Source organism: Montipora foliosa, unplaced genomic scaffold, assembly GCF_036669935.1.
Source record: "Montipora foliosa isolate CH-2021 unplaced genomic scaffold, ASM3666993v2 scaffold_412, whole genome shotgun sequence".
Classification (NCBI taxonomy): domain Eukaryota; kingdom Metazoa; phylum Cnidaria; class Anthozoa; order Scleractinia; family Acroporidae; genus Montipora; species Montipora foliosa.
The window spans coordinates 872501-887500 of record NW_027179715.1 but is presented as its reverse complement, the minus strand read 5'-3'; the positions used below and the strand labels follow the sequence as shown (position 1 = coordinate 887500).

Sequence of the window (15000 nt, the reverse complement as noted above, 5' to 3'; positions counted from 1 at the left end):
ATTCCAGCCAGAAACAAGGCTCCCGAAAATTCTAGTTGACCTTTTTAGGGAAAAAAAAGGGCAATTATACCATTTTTTAGATGTTCGTAAATCCTAGGACAGGCAGGTAAGCAAGAAATTTTACAACAAATGTTTCGAAAATTCCAGATATCAAATAGTCTTCCGAACATATATTTTCCGATATTTTTGACGTTGGGTGTCCCTGGACTACGGTCAGCCACCGCGGTTAGTCTCAGTTCGTTATCAACGGTCGAAGCCGTGGCCACTGTGGTGTGGAAGCGTACCTTTGGAAAGCTGTTTTCCTGCAATATTACCGCCTGAGGTCGCCCGCAGGACTGCTATTGTGTTGATGATGGGTTGAGATGAAACTTCAATCTTTGTCAATTGATTCTGATGAGGAATTGTGACCGTGGCAACATTTTATCTAGGAATATTTGAATCAAATTAGTGGCACCTGAGAATTTAGTTTCCAGCCTTGGGATTTTATTATACCGTTGACAACCACGAAATTGGGAAATGGATCTTGAAAATAACCACACAGGAAGGAAGTTACTCACGTTGGCAATAAGCTTAGGCTTTTTAATTGAGATTTTTTTCATATCATTATCTTCTTAAGCTCTTTGTTGGGATTCCCATACAAATCCTTATATTTTGGTCGGCCATGCTCACACTGAGCTTGGGGCGCCCTGTGCCTTAAGTACAATAATTCACAAAAAATACTGTTCTGCTAAAAAAAGTTGAAAGAAAGGTTTTGTAGGTAATTTAGTTAACCACCATTTCCACCAAATTTGGCCAAAGAAGAAGAATCAGTGGTTTTTTTTAGAATCGTTTTAATTATATGTAAAATTGAACGGCATTTTAGGCAGTTTCTGAATGCGTTGTCAAAGAAAGACTTTCGGCGGTGGCTACTATTTTTATTGCGCATACGTTCTGCGCATCTCGAGATACTCGGATTTCCTATGGGTAGTGCTTATTAATACAAGGATATTTTGTACGGTTCAAAAATATGCGAAGAAAGCAGAATTTAGCAAGTGCTCTTGGTATCCAAAAGAAAATTGGGATAACCATACATTTTTCAGCGATAATTAAGCTTCAGTTTGGAATAGAACGCCATACATTGCTTTGTATTTTTATGCTTTTTACAAATATTGTTGATTGATTATCTTCCAAAAATACGTGGTTACCCCCAATTTTCTTTTTGGATTTTAATAACACTTGTTAAAGGGGCTAGGTCACGCAATTTTAGGCAATTTCAGCACTGATCGAATGGTCAAAGCATTAACTAAAATATCAAAATAACAGTTCAAAACTATAGAAGAACTCTAACAAAACACAGGGAAGCCAAGAAGGGACATGGATGGACAAAATTGGAGAGGATTGAAATGGATTGAATTTGGGTAAATTTGAAAAATGTCGGCCCAACTTTTTTCAAATTTATATCAGTCTATATCAAAATGGCATTTACACAGTTGGAAAATCATTCTCAGTTGTTATGTGGCCGTGATTTTGCAAATGAAAGACTCTTGCTCTGCCAATTTGACGTTTAGAGCTCTTAATTAACAAAATTAAACAAATTTAGGGTTAGCGTGACCTAGCCCCTTTAAGATCTGCTTTTCCCGCATATTCAATGAACCGCGCAAAAAACCTTTCAATTAGTAGGCACCGTTCTTAACACTAGAGCGATTTGAGACACTTCCCTGCGTTATACACAATTTAATATTCTTTACCCTGTGAGCAAAGAAAGTCCAGGTTACCAGATACAAAAACGACAGCAAAGGCAGTTAGAAGGCAACATAGTTTTTTACAGCGGATTTAAGGTATTAAGATCTGAGCACGTATTTCAAAACGGTTAGTCTTTCTTTCGTTAGCTAAAATCTTCGGAACTCAGACTTCCTCATCCCCAGGTTCAACACAGTACACCACGGCAAACACTCTTTTTAGCGACTTCGAACCATATTTTACGGTCTAAACTATGTAACAAGGACAGGGCCCAAGCCTCATAAACCGCTTTTGAAACACGTATTGGAAAAAAGGACCTTTCCAGCCTTATTGCAAGAAACAATTGCAGACGTTGCCACCTGTGCAATACCTAGAACTGAACTAACACTAATACTATTTAATGGTATTAAGAGGCTACAAGCCTAGAAGGCCCATTAGGCCGGCGCTTAACTCCGCTTACTGTAGCATGATGCGACTAGGAGTATTTCTACTCCCCCCTGGATGGGATGCTAGTCCATCGCAGGGTTACCCCCAGCATTATTTGCCATATCCATCTTAGATAGTCGGGAGAGCGAGTCACGAGCAAAAACTGTGCGCGAAAAACGCGTGGGAGCTGCCTCGACCCCAGTTTTCACGCGTTATTCCTCTCCCGCGAAACATAAGCCTACTTTGCACAAAACGTCATCTAAATATAATTTAGAGAGCGAAAAGGCAGTATCATGTGCGCTTCTAATTTTTGGCTCCTGATATGCCTTCATACAAGTGACAATTAAATTTCTGTTAGTGTATGAATGCAGGTTGTGGTTATGACATGAGGAAGAGGATGATGACGATGGTGGAAATGAAGATAATAATGATGATCACAATGATAAAGATGACGCCGATAATGAAGACCTTTCCGATGATGATGACAAACACGCTGTCTTCACCCTTTTCACGTCACTTAAATACTCCTTTATGCTACAGTAATAATCGCGGTAAGGTAAAGGTAAAGTCTGCTACAAGCCTAGAAGGCCCATTAGGCTGTCGCTAAACTCCGCTTACTGTAGCATGACGCGACTAGGAGTATTTCTACTCCCCCCTGGATGGGATGCTAGTCCTTCGCAGGGTTACCCCCAGCATTATTTGCCGATACCCATTTATAAACCTGGGTGGAGAGAGGCACCGTGGGAGTAAAGTGTCTTGCCCAAGAACACAACACAATGCCCCCGGCCCAGGACCTGAACCCGGACCACTCGATCCGGAGTCGAGCGCACTAACCATGAAGCCACCGCGCCTCCCCCAATCATAATCATCGTGGTCGGGTAAGCAATTTAGTCCCGGGAAAAGGGAAGGGGGTTTTGCATATGAAAGGACGGGGATGCTAGTCCGAAATTTTGAATTAAAACCCTAAAAGAGACCTATCTGGGCGTGGCCTAGGCTTTTTTTCAGAACAATTTTTGCGTGAAACCAGACCTCTCTAGCCTGTTCCAGGATCCTAGATAGTCGGGAGAGCGAGTCACGAGCAAAAACTGTGCGCGAAAAACGCGTGGGAGCTGCCTCGACCCCAGTTTTCACGCGTTATTCCTCTCCCGCGAAACATAAGCCTACTTTGCACAAAACGTCATCTAAATATAATTTAGAGAGCGAAAAGGCAGTATCATGTGCGCTTCTAATTTTTGGCTCCTGATATGCCTTCATACAAGTGACAATTAAATTTCTGTTAGTGTACGAATGCAGGTTGTGGTTATGACATGAGGAAGAGGATGATGACGATGGTGGAAATGAAGATAATAATGATGATCACAATGATAAAGATGACGCCGATAATGAAGACCTTTCCGATGATGATGACAAACACGCTGTCTTCACCCTTTTCACGTCACTTAAATACTCCTTTATGCTACAGTAATCATCGCGGTAAGGTAAAGGGAAAGTCTGCTACAAGCCTAGAAGGCCCATTAGGCCGTCGCTTAACTCCGCTTACTGTAGCATGACGCGACTAGGAGTATTTCTACTCCCCCCTGGATGGGATGCTAGTCCTTCGCAGGGTTACCCCCAGCATTATTTGCCGATACCCATTTATACACCTGGGTGGAGAGAGGCACCGTGGGAGTAAAGTGTCTTGCCCAAGAACACAACACAATGCCCCCGGCCCAGGACCTGAACCCGGACCACTCGATCCGGAGTCGAGCGCACTAACCATGAAGCCACCGCGCCTCCCCCAATCATAATCATCGTGGTCGGGTAAGCAATTTAGTCCCGGGAAAAGGGAAGGGGGTTTTGCATATGAAAGGACGGGGATGCTAGTCCGAAATTTTGAATTAAAACCCTAAAAGAGACCTATCTGGGCGTGGCCTAGGCTTTTTTTCAGAACAATTTTTGCGTGAAACCAGACCTCTCTAGCCTGTTCCAGGATCCTAGATAGTCGGGAGAGCGAGTCACGAGCAAAAACTGTGCGCGAAAAACGCGTGGGAGCTGCCTCGACCCCAGTTTTCACGCGTTATTCCTCTCCCGCGAAACATAAGCCTACTTTGCACAAAACGTCATCTAAATATAATTTAGAGAGCGAAAAGGCAGTATCATGTGCGCTTCTAATTTTTGGCTCCTGATATGCCTTCATACAAGTGACAATTAAATTTCTGTTAGTGTATGAATGCAGGTTGTGGTTATGACATGAGGAAGAGGATGATGACGATGGTGGAAATGAAGATAATAATGATGATCACAATGATAAAGATGACGCCGATAATGAAGACCTTTCCGATGATGATGACAAACACGCTGTCTTCACCCTTTTCACGTCACTTAAATACTCCTTTATGCTACAGTAATCATCGCGGTAAGGTAAAGGGAAAGTCTGCTACAAGCCTAGAAGGCCCATTAGGCCGTCGCTTAACTCCGCTTACTGTAGCATGACGCGACTAGGAGTATTTCTACTCCCCCCTGGATGGGATGCTAGTCCTTCGCAGGGTTACCCCCAGCATTATTTGCCGATACCCATTTATACACCTGGGTGGAGAGAGGCACCGTGGGAGTAAAGTGTCTTGCCCAAGAACACAACACAATGCCCCCGGCCCAGGACCTGAACCCGGACCACTCGATCCGGAGTCGAGCGCACTAACCATGAAGCCACCGCGCCTCCCCCAATCATAATCATCGTGGTCGGGTAAGCAATTTAGTCCCGGGAAAAGGGAAGGGGGTTTTGCATATGAAAGGACGGGGATGCTAGTCCGAAATTTTGAATTAAAACCCTAAAAGAGACCTATCTGGGCTTGGCCTAGGCTTTTTTTAACCCGTAAAAGAAACTATGTTTAAAACATATTAAATGTATATTTTTTTTATTTTTCTTCACGTGCAACCCTAAACGAGACCTTCACCCTTCACAGCTACATATGAGCTACATATGGTGGCGTTTTGCCAAGAAATGCAAGTGATACTAAAATCCCAAAATTTACCCGCCTCTTTCATAAGTACGCGAGTCTCCCTCAAGGGGATGGCGTAAATAAGCTTTCCTTGCCTGCTCTTATGCAGTGACCATTCATACCCTCATTTCACGTCTGCAGTTAATATTTGCACTGCATTTACTTGAGCAACTGACTGCTGGACTAGAACCATCGACTCATCTCCTGCATTGCCCGCATGTAATAAAGTATTTTTACAGTTGTGAAGGATATCTTTAACTGGATATTTGGTATCAGCAGGAGCCAATAAACACGAGCGTAGATTTTAAACACATTTGTCACCGTGTTTTCTCAGCTCAAGTTTGTACGGGTACGTCGGAGCGGCCGGTTTATTTTCATCCTAGCCTCATATGGTAACTCATCATGTGCTTGTGCTTTTCACTTAAGTTAAGCCCTGTTTACCTGGGTTTTCGACTTGGGGTGGGGGCCACCTAGTCTGGCTAATCACAGAGAAAATCAGGGTGCACAACTGTAGCTTTCCAAATTCCATTCTGTTCTTTCAATAGCAACACTTTTTTTTGGAAATAACCGACAAGCTAACTGTTAACATCCAAAGTGAACACTTTCTTTCGGTCCGCGACTTGTTTTAGATAGATTTACCGTGAAACAGAAGCCTTCAATAACAAATTTTTACCCTTGGGAAAAGTCTTTTCTGTGATACGTAACCTATTTAGAAACTACGGTCTAAAAAAAATATCACTTGGTCTTAACTAAGTGCCGTGACAGCGACATAGTAAGGGAGTGACAAGCAACTGGTTTTTGGAAAGCAGTTGAAGTTTGTTCTTCCGCCTCCCCATAGAAGAAACAACAGAATAAATAGAATTTGGTGTGTTGCCTGCCAAACGGCAGTAAAGACGCATTCTCGCTAAAAGCAGCTGAAGTTTGTTTCTGCGCCTCCATATAGAAGAAATAATAGAATAAATAGAATTTGGGATGTTGCCTACCAAACGGCAGTAAAGACGCATCCTCACTAGCCCACGATAGGGAGCAGGGCTCCCACTAGTGTGGCCCTGGTTCGATTCCAAGACTTGACGTCACACCAGGGTTGGTTCTCTACTCTGCTCCAAGAGGTTCTCCTCTGGCCTGGCAATCCGGTCACTTCCGCTCACCTCAAAAACCAATGCTCGATTTGATTTCTATGTACATGCAGTGTCCCCAATAAGTGTCTCAGCTCAACAAGTCTTGACTCTTAAATAAAGTTCGTTATCATTATTTTTACCAGAATAAGAAAAAAAGGAACCGTCGAATAGGAATAAAGTAAAAAAAAGTAAAGTAAAGTAACCATATTCAACGTCGATAACTCGTAAAAGTAATTCAGCTGACAAACTTGAGGTCGACAGTGCGCTCATTTTACTCCCCCCTCTCCATCAGTGTTCCGTTTTACGGGTATTTAAAGCTACTAGCTACACGGAAAGGAAAGAAGTCGAAACAAGGATGCGAGATCGGGGAATCGAACTCAGGACCTCTTGCATCAAGGCCGCGCACTAACAGACTGCGCCATCCTTGCTCCTGGCTCCTTGCTCTCTGTGGCTTGATAACATTGCAAACATACTGTCCTATAGTGCAAAATAATAGCGCCTTTTGCTCTAACTTCACGCCCATTTGACTTCATTTACGTCCCATTTTTCGCGAAGTTGGTATCACCTTCCCAAAGAGAGTTGCTGCTGATTGAGATTAGCACCAACCAAGTCCAATGAAGAAACGCATTGACTCAAAGACAGCGCTATTACAACCCTTCCTTGAGGTAAACCAGTGATCAACCCAGAAATGCATGGATCATGTTTTCTGCATAACTAAGATCTTTAAGCGTGCTGAAAATAAAAAGAACACCAAGTTTAATGTTGGACGCAAGAGAAATTGTTCCCTTTCAAGAACCACTGGTTCCATTTCAAAGCGCGCCCTCGTAAATATTTGAGTGATGGTCAATAGGAGAAGAAATTATTGTGTCACTAACAAATTCAGATGAAAGAAATTGCCCTTTACTTGGGTCGCTTTTTGAAAAAAAAAGCGCCTAAGACCTGTGGATGCAAGGATTTGCTATCAAGATTTGCGATTTCTCTTTGCTTTCCGCTTTCGGTAATACCGCTTTAACGCTTTCCAGATTTGGTCGTTTTAAACTAAATACGCTCTGCTAAAATTTGCGGACTCTAACAATATCTATTGTGGTTTTAGATGTCATTTTTGTTTGCAGTTTTCAGTAATTCCCTTGGCTCCTCCCTTCCCTCCAAAATTCATTCATTTCAAAATGCGTTCTCGGGATCGACTTCTGGCCTCGACAACTTATGTGGGTGGACTTCGTTGACTCTGTACTCTGCTCTAAGGCGTCTTTCTGCGAGCCCTGCCGTTTTCCTATCTTTTCCAAAAAAACAACATTTGGTTTTATCTGCTTTACTTTGACTGGAAGAATGAATAAGTTGCGTTCTGAAGAAACTGTGGTGCTGCGTTGGCTGGAAGTGAAGCAAGGACAAGTGGTTTTATCCAACGAGCTGATAACGGTAAATGAGACAACGGAGGAATGCTAACAAAAGCTTTCTCGCAGTGGTTCATTTAACCTTATTATATGGACGAGTGTTTTACCGGGAACTAAATACTCGTAGAATCAATACGACCACTACATCCGGGAACCGAGTGGCGTATTTTTCGTATGTAACACAATTTAGCAACGACGTCACGATTTCCGCCTTTTTTGGTTTGTATTTATACCCAGTATTTGCATTAAGGCCTGCTTTTCAATCCTACCATGTATATTTATTGTCCATATAATAAAAAATATAAAAAAACGGTAGCTTGTTCTCGTGGCAAGAACAGTATCTTGTTCCTGCCATTCAAACATTAAATTTATGTCATTCTTCTCACCACCATGTAATATCCTCTCTTTATCAACTCGTTAACTACTAAATTTCCTATAATTTGACTTGATTTGCCGTCTCCCCGATTCTAACTGTAATAGAGCACTTGGCCATAGAAGTTCAATGAATTAATGATTCAGAAGTAATTATTGTCATTATCATGGAAAACTCGTAAATGATGTTCTCTCACCTTACGATGTGATGGGTAAAGGGATCAGGACCACATATACAAATCAACAATTCGCGTTCGTGGCCGGCACTAGGGGGAGGGGGTAGAATTTCTAACAGCATTTCCAAAGAAACACGGCCTTCATAACCATCCCACTCGGGAGTGGGTTGGGACACTGTGTAATAGACTTGAAATCTGAGGAAAAATATATACATATATATTCATGTAGTCAAGAGCTAAAAACACCTTTTACAACATTTTAAGTAATCTCAATAATCATGGAAAACAATGGGCTCATGCTGTTAGCTGTGCATATATAGAATGATGTAGCAATTGGTACAACTCAAGAAGTTGGCTACTTCCGCTTCTCTCGAGCACTACAATATTTCTGCTTACATCACAACTCTATGTTCGCGCGCTAAAGATTGAAGCAATGGTGAGTTGAGAAATACGCTACTTCACTGCCAAGAACATTTACATCTCTCAGGTTGTATGAGATTGGCTAATATACAGCCAGCCATATTCCAAAGCACTGTCCACTTGACGTCATATCCTCTCTGCGTCAGGAAAGAGCATAGAGTATCTCTAAGAAATCTCTCTAGGTTTGAGTAAATTCAGGTCTCCAGGGCATTTTGGTCCGAAACATTTAAACGGCCTAAAATTTCAGACAGTTGTTTGAACTTTCCTTTTTTGTTTTACCACCATTTATGTGGTTAAAAGTAGAGGAGTCTCACCTTTGACTTGCCGTTTCAACCATTTCATTTAACTGCTGTTTCCATAGAATATCTTTCTCCTGATTGTTAGCAAACAAGAGCTTTACTGACCTGGAAGAACAATGTTAATATACAATGATATAATCAAGGCGAACTTAGTTTAAAATTTTTGAAACGTTAAACGAGAAAGGAAATAAATTTCATGCAATTGCTTACGTTTCTGTCGATGAGCTTTCCAATACTGCACGCCGAATAAGTCTTATCATTGGTGTCAACCCTGGAAAGAATTTTGTGAAAGAAATGATTTCAGCTGAAAGGAGTGCTCACTACTGTCATACTTTTTGGGTCAAAGCCACGTAAAAGCAATAATTTAGCCTTGATTTAGTTCACACACTTCTGTCATCCCTAACACTGAACTGGCCCAAGGCGAAAATTTCAAATGAATCGTAGAAAAATGACCAAGTTTCAGTTATTTTTTATCCTCTATCCTCTAAACCCTCAGTTGTTGGCAATAAAGAAACACTTTTAGCTTGCTAACGTGACTGTTGCTAACGTGGGGCGGGGAAATCCCATATAAAAAGGACGGGGGCGCTCGTTGGAAATTTTGAAAAAGATGCTGTCTTCTGGGCGTGGAATGAATTTTTTTTCACCCCTAAGGGGTACCAAATCATGGCCGGTTTTAATTGGACAAAATTAAAAATTAGTTAATTGTCAAATGTCTCCTGTCATAATCTTTCGGCTCAATACCCTAAGGAGTACCGCTAAAGCTCCCGCTGTGGACCTTTTGAGACTGAACACCCTAAGAGGCACCAACTAACCCCTAAAAGTACGACAAGCACCCCCTTCCTTTTTATATGGAAGTTCCAGGATTAATTCTGGCCCTCTATGTACATACGTACACATTGTTAAACGATAAAAAATGTAGCTACGATTATTTCATTGAATTCTAAATGCCTTGCTGGATAACGTCGATTATAGATAAAATCATTTAAGCAAATTGCTTCGCCTCACAAGTTTGGAACAGGTGTTCGAGAAAGGTGTTTGGTACGCTAGTCAAGTTTTTCATTAGAAATGTTTTAAATTGGTTTTTGGTACCACTAACAGTTATTTGTGTTTCACTCAGTGGTGTTTTTATCCAAGCGAGCTCTTTTACTGTATTTTTGGAACCAACTTATTTTCATTTCTCCTCTTCCCTTTTTGACTTGCTCTCGAAGTTCCAGATCGGATTCATGACAACAGCGGTCTCTTTTGAGTTCTCAACAAGTGTTTTTTAATCTATATTCTAATATTTCAAAGCAATTAAAAATAGCACCCATAATGGCAATTATTGTTCTGATCTACCTGGAACACGTATGACAGATAAATTCGTGGAAAAGGCAGGGCTTATGCTCGCCCTTTCCTTCTCTTGTATATTGTTTAAGTTCTGTTATGAAACAATCATAAATAGTCATTTTATCTGTAAATTTACCGTGTAACTTGATTCTAGATATTGCAACCCATTTTTTGTAATTTTTGCTACTTGCCATTCTCCGATCGTGCTTATCTAATGATGCCAAACCTGTATAATTCTGTCGAAAGAAACGATTTTCTTTGTTGTGAAAAAATATGAAGATGTTAATGTAATCAAGCGCAGGCGTAGTGCGTCTGGCAGGTGTCATTTTTGACTTGTGATTGGCACTTTATTGATCAGTCAGACTAAAAACATATAAAAAGGACTGTATATCTCACAAATAGTATCGGAGCAAGAATAGTTGAGCGAGAGCTGTAAGATCGACCTGAGAACGCCAACTAAAGAAGTGAAACAGCAGGATTGTCGATGAGTCTTTCTTCCCCCATAGATTTCCTTCAACAATATAATGTAAATACAAAGACTTTCTTTGCGTCAAGAGTAAGATCCTAAGAGCGTAACTCAACTGCTGCTGATATCAATGTTTATGCCACACTATGCCTGCAACTGGATGTCGCCTAATCGGTTGTTCTCTGGTTTATACCCACTGCACAAGCGCATTCACAAGCAACATACACAGGCGTATAAATTTGTGGTCAAGCCCGGCTTCACTCAAACATAAGATACCCATGATGAAAATGCTGCACGGTTTGCGTGTTGCTCTTGCTCATGCTTGCATCGCAAATCAGCCCTTAAGCCTCAGTTCCAAAGATGTTCCTGGACCACAAGTTCGACTGCAGCTGGCGGACTAATTAATTGATTAGCTTTAAGAGCTCTTGTGCTTGAGTCGCTAATGAAACCAGGCTTGACTGGCCGGCTGACTGATTGACTGACGTAGAACGATGGTGAATGATTGGTTCAATCAATTGACGGTGGATTGATTGATCCATCCATCGATCGATCGATCGACCACCCACCTTTTTCAACCTGATCGAATAAGCATACAGTAAATTGGTTATATCATTTTGTTTACTTTCTTTTAAGGCTGAATTGCTTGCCTACAAACCTGTTCCTCCAGCAATGAGAATTATGTCCCTCGCTTCAATAAGCCGGGATTCCTTAAAATCCCCAGAATAATCGCTTATTTGAAGAATGTCCCCTGCAAAATACAGATCAATTATTTTACCCGCATGTCTTTTGTCGAGAATCACTGGGAAAAACGAAAAGTACTTTTACGCGCACAAAACAGCTTACATTGTAATGAAGTCAAAAGTGCTAAATAAAGGCAAAACAGAAATTAGCACAGGATCGTCTCCTTTGATAAATCAGCACTGTATTATGATTTACTTATTCAGCCAAATTCTTTTTCGAGAAACAGACAAATGATCATGTGAAACAGCAAAGACCTCTTTCAAATATGATACAGATTCAATCATTAAAAATCATTAAAGTAGTATATAAGAATGCCAATCAGACCACGGAACGCCTGCTTCAGAAAAACGCCCTACATATGGCCTTGCAGAACACAACTGTACTAAACTAACCTACATCGATTGCAGATAAGGTGGGTGTAAGAGTTCCATCAGGGTAGATCTTGATCATCAGATAAAAGCGCCGGCCATCGCGTTCTCTTTCATCCAGACTGAATCTTAGTGAAGGTAGAACGACAGTATAAGGTCGGCTTATCTTCATGCCTGACAGAGAAACAATAAGTAATCTGTTATCATCTTAAAGTAGCAATGGCATGTGACTTTAAGGTTTGTTTCAGGTTTCCCAGTCATTCACCCTTACATGTTTTTGAATCACGTTGAGTAATCTCTGTTAATTTTATGTAGAAATAATGGGGAATTTTGAAGAAGGAATATATAGGAAAGACATCAATGAAGTCTCTTAATGTCTACATCCTCCACGGGTTTATTACAACTCACAAACTAGCTCCGAGTTGGCTTAATAGCTCAATCGGTAGGGCTGGGACTGTGCTACACCGATATCGCCGACGTCATGGATTCATACATGTAACTCGCTCAAGCTAAACTTTTCACCTTTTTCTTATGTGTTGGTGATAACTGCAATGACAAAAATCTTGACATGCAAACGAGAATTTTGGGAAATACATTGGTAAACCGCAATTTTCATGAACATTCCGTTTCCGGAATACGTGTTCTTTTGGAGAACATTATTTCAGTTGTTTAATGAATCCCAAGCGGGGATATAAATAAACATACTATTTCCGAAATAATATAGTTATCTGCTACTACTAAATTAATACTACTCAAAATAACGTTTTTCCTTAATTCATCAGCGGTCTTTCCTGGACCGGGCATAGCACTGTTATTTGCGCTGTCACGTTGAGCGGTCGACTAGGGAAATATATCATGATAAGTTACATGTATTACACCGCCAAATAGAGTTCGTCCATTTCTTCTAACCTTCAACATCCCTATGTAAGTGTATATGGTGTCCAATTGGAACTCTCATAACAATCCCATCGGGCAGTTCACAACAAAACAGCTTACAGTTGTGCGTAACGGCTTCTACTGAAACCACTCTGCAATCCCACAATCTTGACTCTGTTCAACAAAAAGGGAAAAGAATAAACATACATGTATTGATGTGTAGCACAATCACCGTACCCACTTGGGGGTGACTCAGAAACATTTCCTGATTTATTCAGTTTAACGTCTTCAATGAAGCTATATTTTTGCTGAATGCTAAGGTTATCCTTGTTGATTAGCATACAGGGTGTAAAAAGGGTAAGCGACTTTCCTTTCTTGAGAAAACAAAGGAAAAGGATAGAAAAATAGGCAAATTTTGAGTGTAACGCGTAACACAATTTTCAAATTGAAAGTCTTCAAAACCATTTTTCATAAGAGAGAACAATTATGTGGATTAACGGACAATAACCAGTGATAACACGCAGTAAATACTACATATGAGCCAAATTAAAACAGTTCAAGTTTATTAAAACACATTAAAAAGATTCAAAATTCCGTAGTTTCCTTACTGTAACGCTGTGTTTTGGAATTCTGGCGCTCACTAGATTATAGTTTGAAACAAGTCTTCAATTGATATCTGTGGCTTCAAAACCATCTCAACTAAATGCTCATACCTTGTGCTTTAACATACAGAAAAATTAGTTTGAGGGATCCACTACGAATGGAGAAATCACTCCTCAAAACAGTCGCTACGCTTTTTCTGTTCCGCAATTACGCAATAATATTTTTCGAGACCACTTCTTTCAATGTTGCTCCTGCTCCAACCAAGGCGTAAGTGGGTTCCAACCAAGCATTTTCTGAATGCTCACAAGTTCCACTAGCTATTTCCACAGTTTCGTCATCGTAGCTTTCAGGGTAGCGAAAATATTAGCCTTTGACTGAGTCGCTACGTTTTTTTTTAACATGCCGCGCCATATTGAACCTAGTCTTGAGTGCCAGTGAACATCATAAATCTACTTCGCAAAGAAGCCATGATTTCCATGTGCTTCACAAGGCTTGGTAACCTTTCCTCTATGGATATTATGGGAAGTCCACAATGTCTTTTCAGGGGCAATTTTCAGGAAATTGAGAGAGACATCTGCTCTGACCTCAAATTGTAAAGTGGAGCAAAAAAGTGGAGCAGAAAGCCGGCGTTTAGGGTGTCAATAGAACTAAATGAGGGGATGCTATCCTCCATGTAGTGAAAGCTTTCTGTTTTTACTTTTTATTTGCCTCAAAATTGACTATCTGTATGAAAGACCACGCCTGCAAGGGGTCATGGGTAACTCAAAAATTCAGTTTTAACGGACGAAACATTAATATTTTCCGAACAATTAGAAAGATATGTAAGTCTGGATGTGAAATAAGCCAAAAGAAGTGATTTTCACCCCAATAAACACAATTTCACAATTTTTAGGTATGTTACAGAAATGGGTACCGTGATCATGCTACTCATCATTAAACATTACAAACAAGAAATCACGGTTCACCACACACGATTTCCTTGAAACAAAGTTCCAAACTGCTAAAACGACCTCACGTGCGCAAGTTTTCTGAAAATTTTAATTTTCATGATTTCTCTTGTTAAGCGCCTGCTTTGCTGGGTACATCGTGACGAAATATTCTTGGGATACCTTCAACAATGCACGCAAAAACCACGTCAATTTGAAGTAAAGCTTCTCTTTTATTTAAATTCTTCTCATAGCGGCCTTTCAAGTGCCCCCCTGCCCCAACCTTAAGAAATGTTCACACCAACTGCAGCTTTTCAGAATGTTTCCAGATTTCAAATCAACATTGTAAGAGGGGAGGGGTGGAGAAGGCATATTACTACTAGTCCTCCAATATGTCGAATAAAAATGTAATTTGAGTAAAATTTTTGGCGAAAAGTAATAAATTAAGAGTTCAAACCTTATTGACTGTAAGCAGACGGTTGGAGTTTTTGAATGTATACAAACAGATCGTCGACTATGGTGTCAAGACAAATCATTTCATTGGTGTATTAGTTGATTCACTCCATAGTCATGCACTTAAGCCAGCCAATCAGTGTTGCTGTTTTATTGTATTGATGCCCGCTGTTTTACGAAAGTTTGCGAGATTTTCATTAAACCGCATGGCCGCAAACAGTGCAAAGCAGCCAAAACGTCTGACCTCTTTTAAACCAGCCGAGTCGGGAAAGTCTCCCAACTCGTCTGATTCGAAACCAACCGACTCAGAAACCAGTCAAGTCCAAGGAAATAACAAGGACA

The 15000-nt window shown here is 40.7% G+C and overlaps 1 protein-coding gene across 1 annotated transcript in view; it reads right to left on the bottom strand.

Moving 5' to 3' along the window:
* Window positions 1-5050: 5050 nt before the first annotated feature.
* Window positions 5051-15000, bottom strand: part of LOC137988219 (cytochrome b5 reductase 4-like) — a 32706-nt gene continuing 22756 nt past the window's right edge. Inside the window, exons 10-16 of the mRNA XM_068834263.1 lie at window positions 12710-12850; window positions 11825-11974; window positions 11347-11439; window positions 9110-9170; window positions 8915-9004; window positions 8202-8375; window positions 5051-6973 (exon numbers count right to left, since the gene is read on the bottom strand). Coding sequence (XP_068690364.1) covers window positions 6919-6973; window positions 8202-8375; window positions 8915-9004; window positions 9110-9170; window positions 11347-11439; window positions 11825-11974; window positions 12710-12850 — 764 coding nt within the window. The 3' untranslated portion in view covers window positions 5051-6918. The remainder of the gene's footprint in view (window positions 6974-8201; window positions 8376-8914; window positions 9005-9109; window positions 9171-11346; window positions 11440-11824; window positions 11975-12709; window positions 12851-15000) is intronic.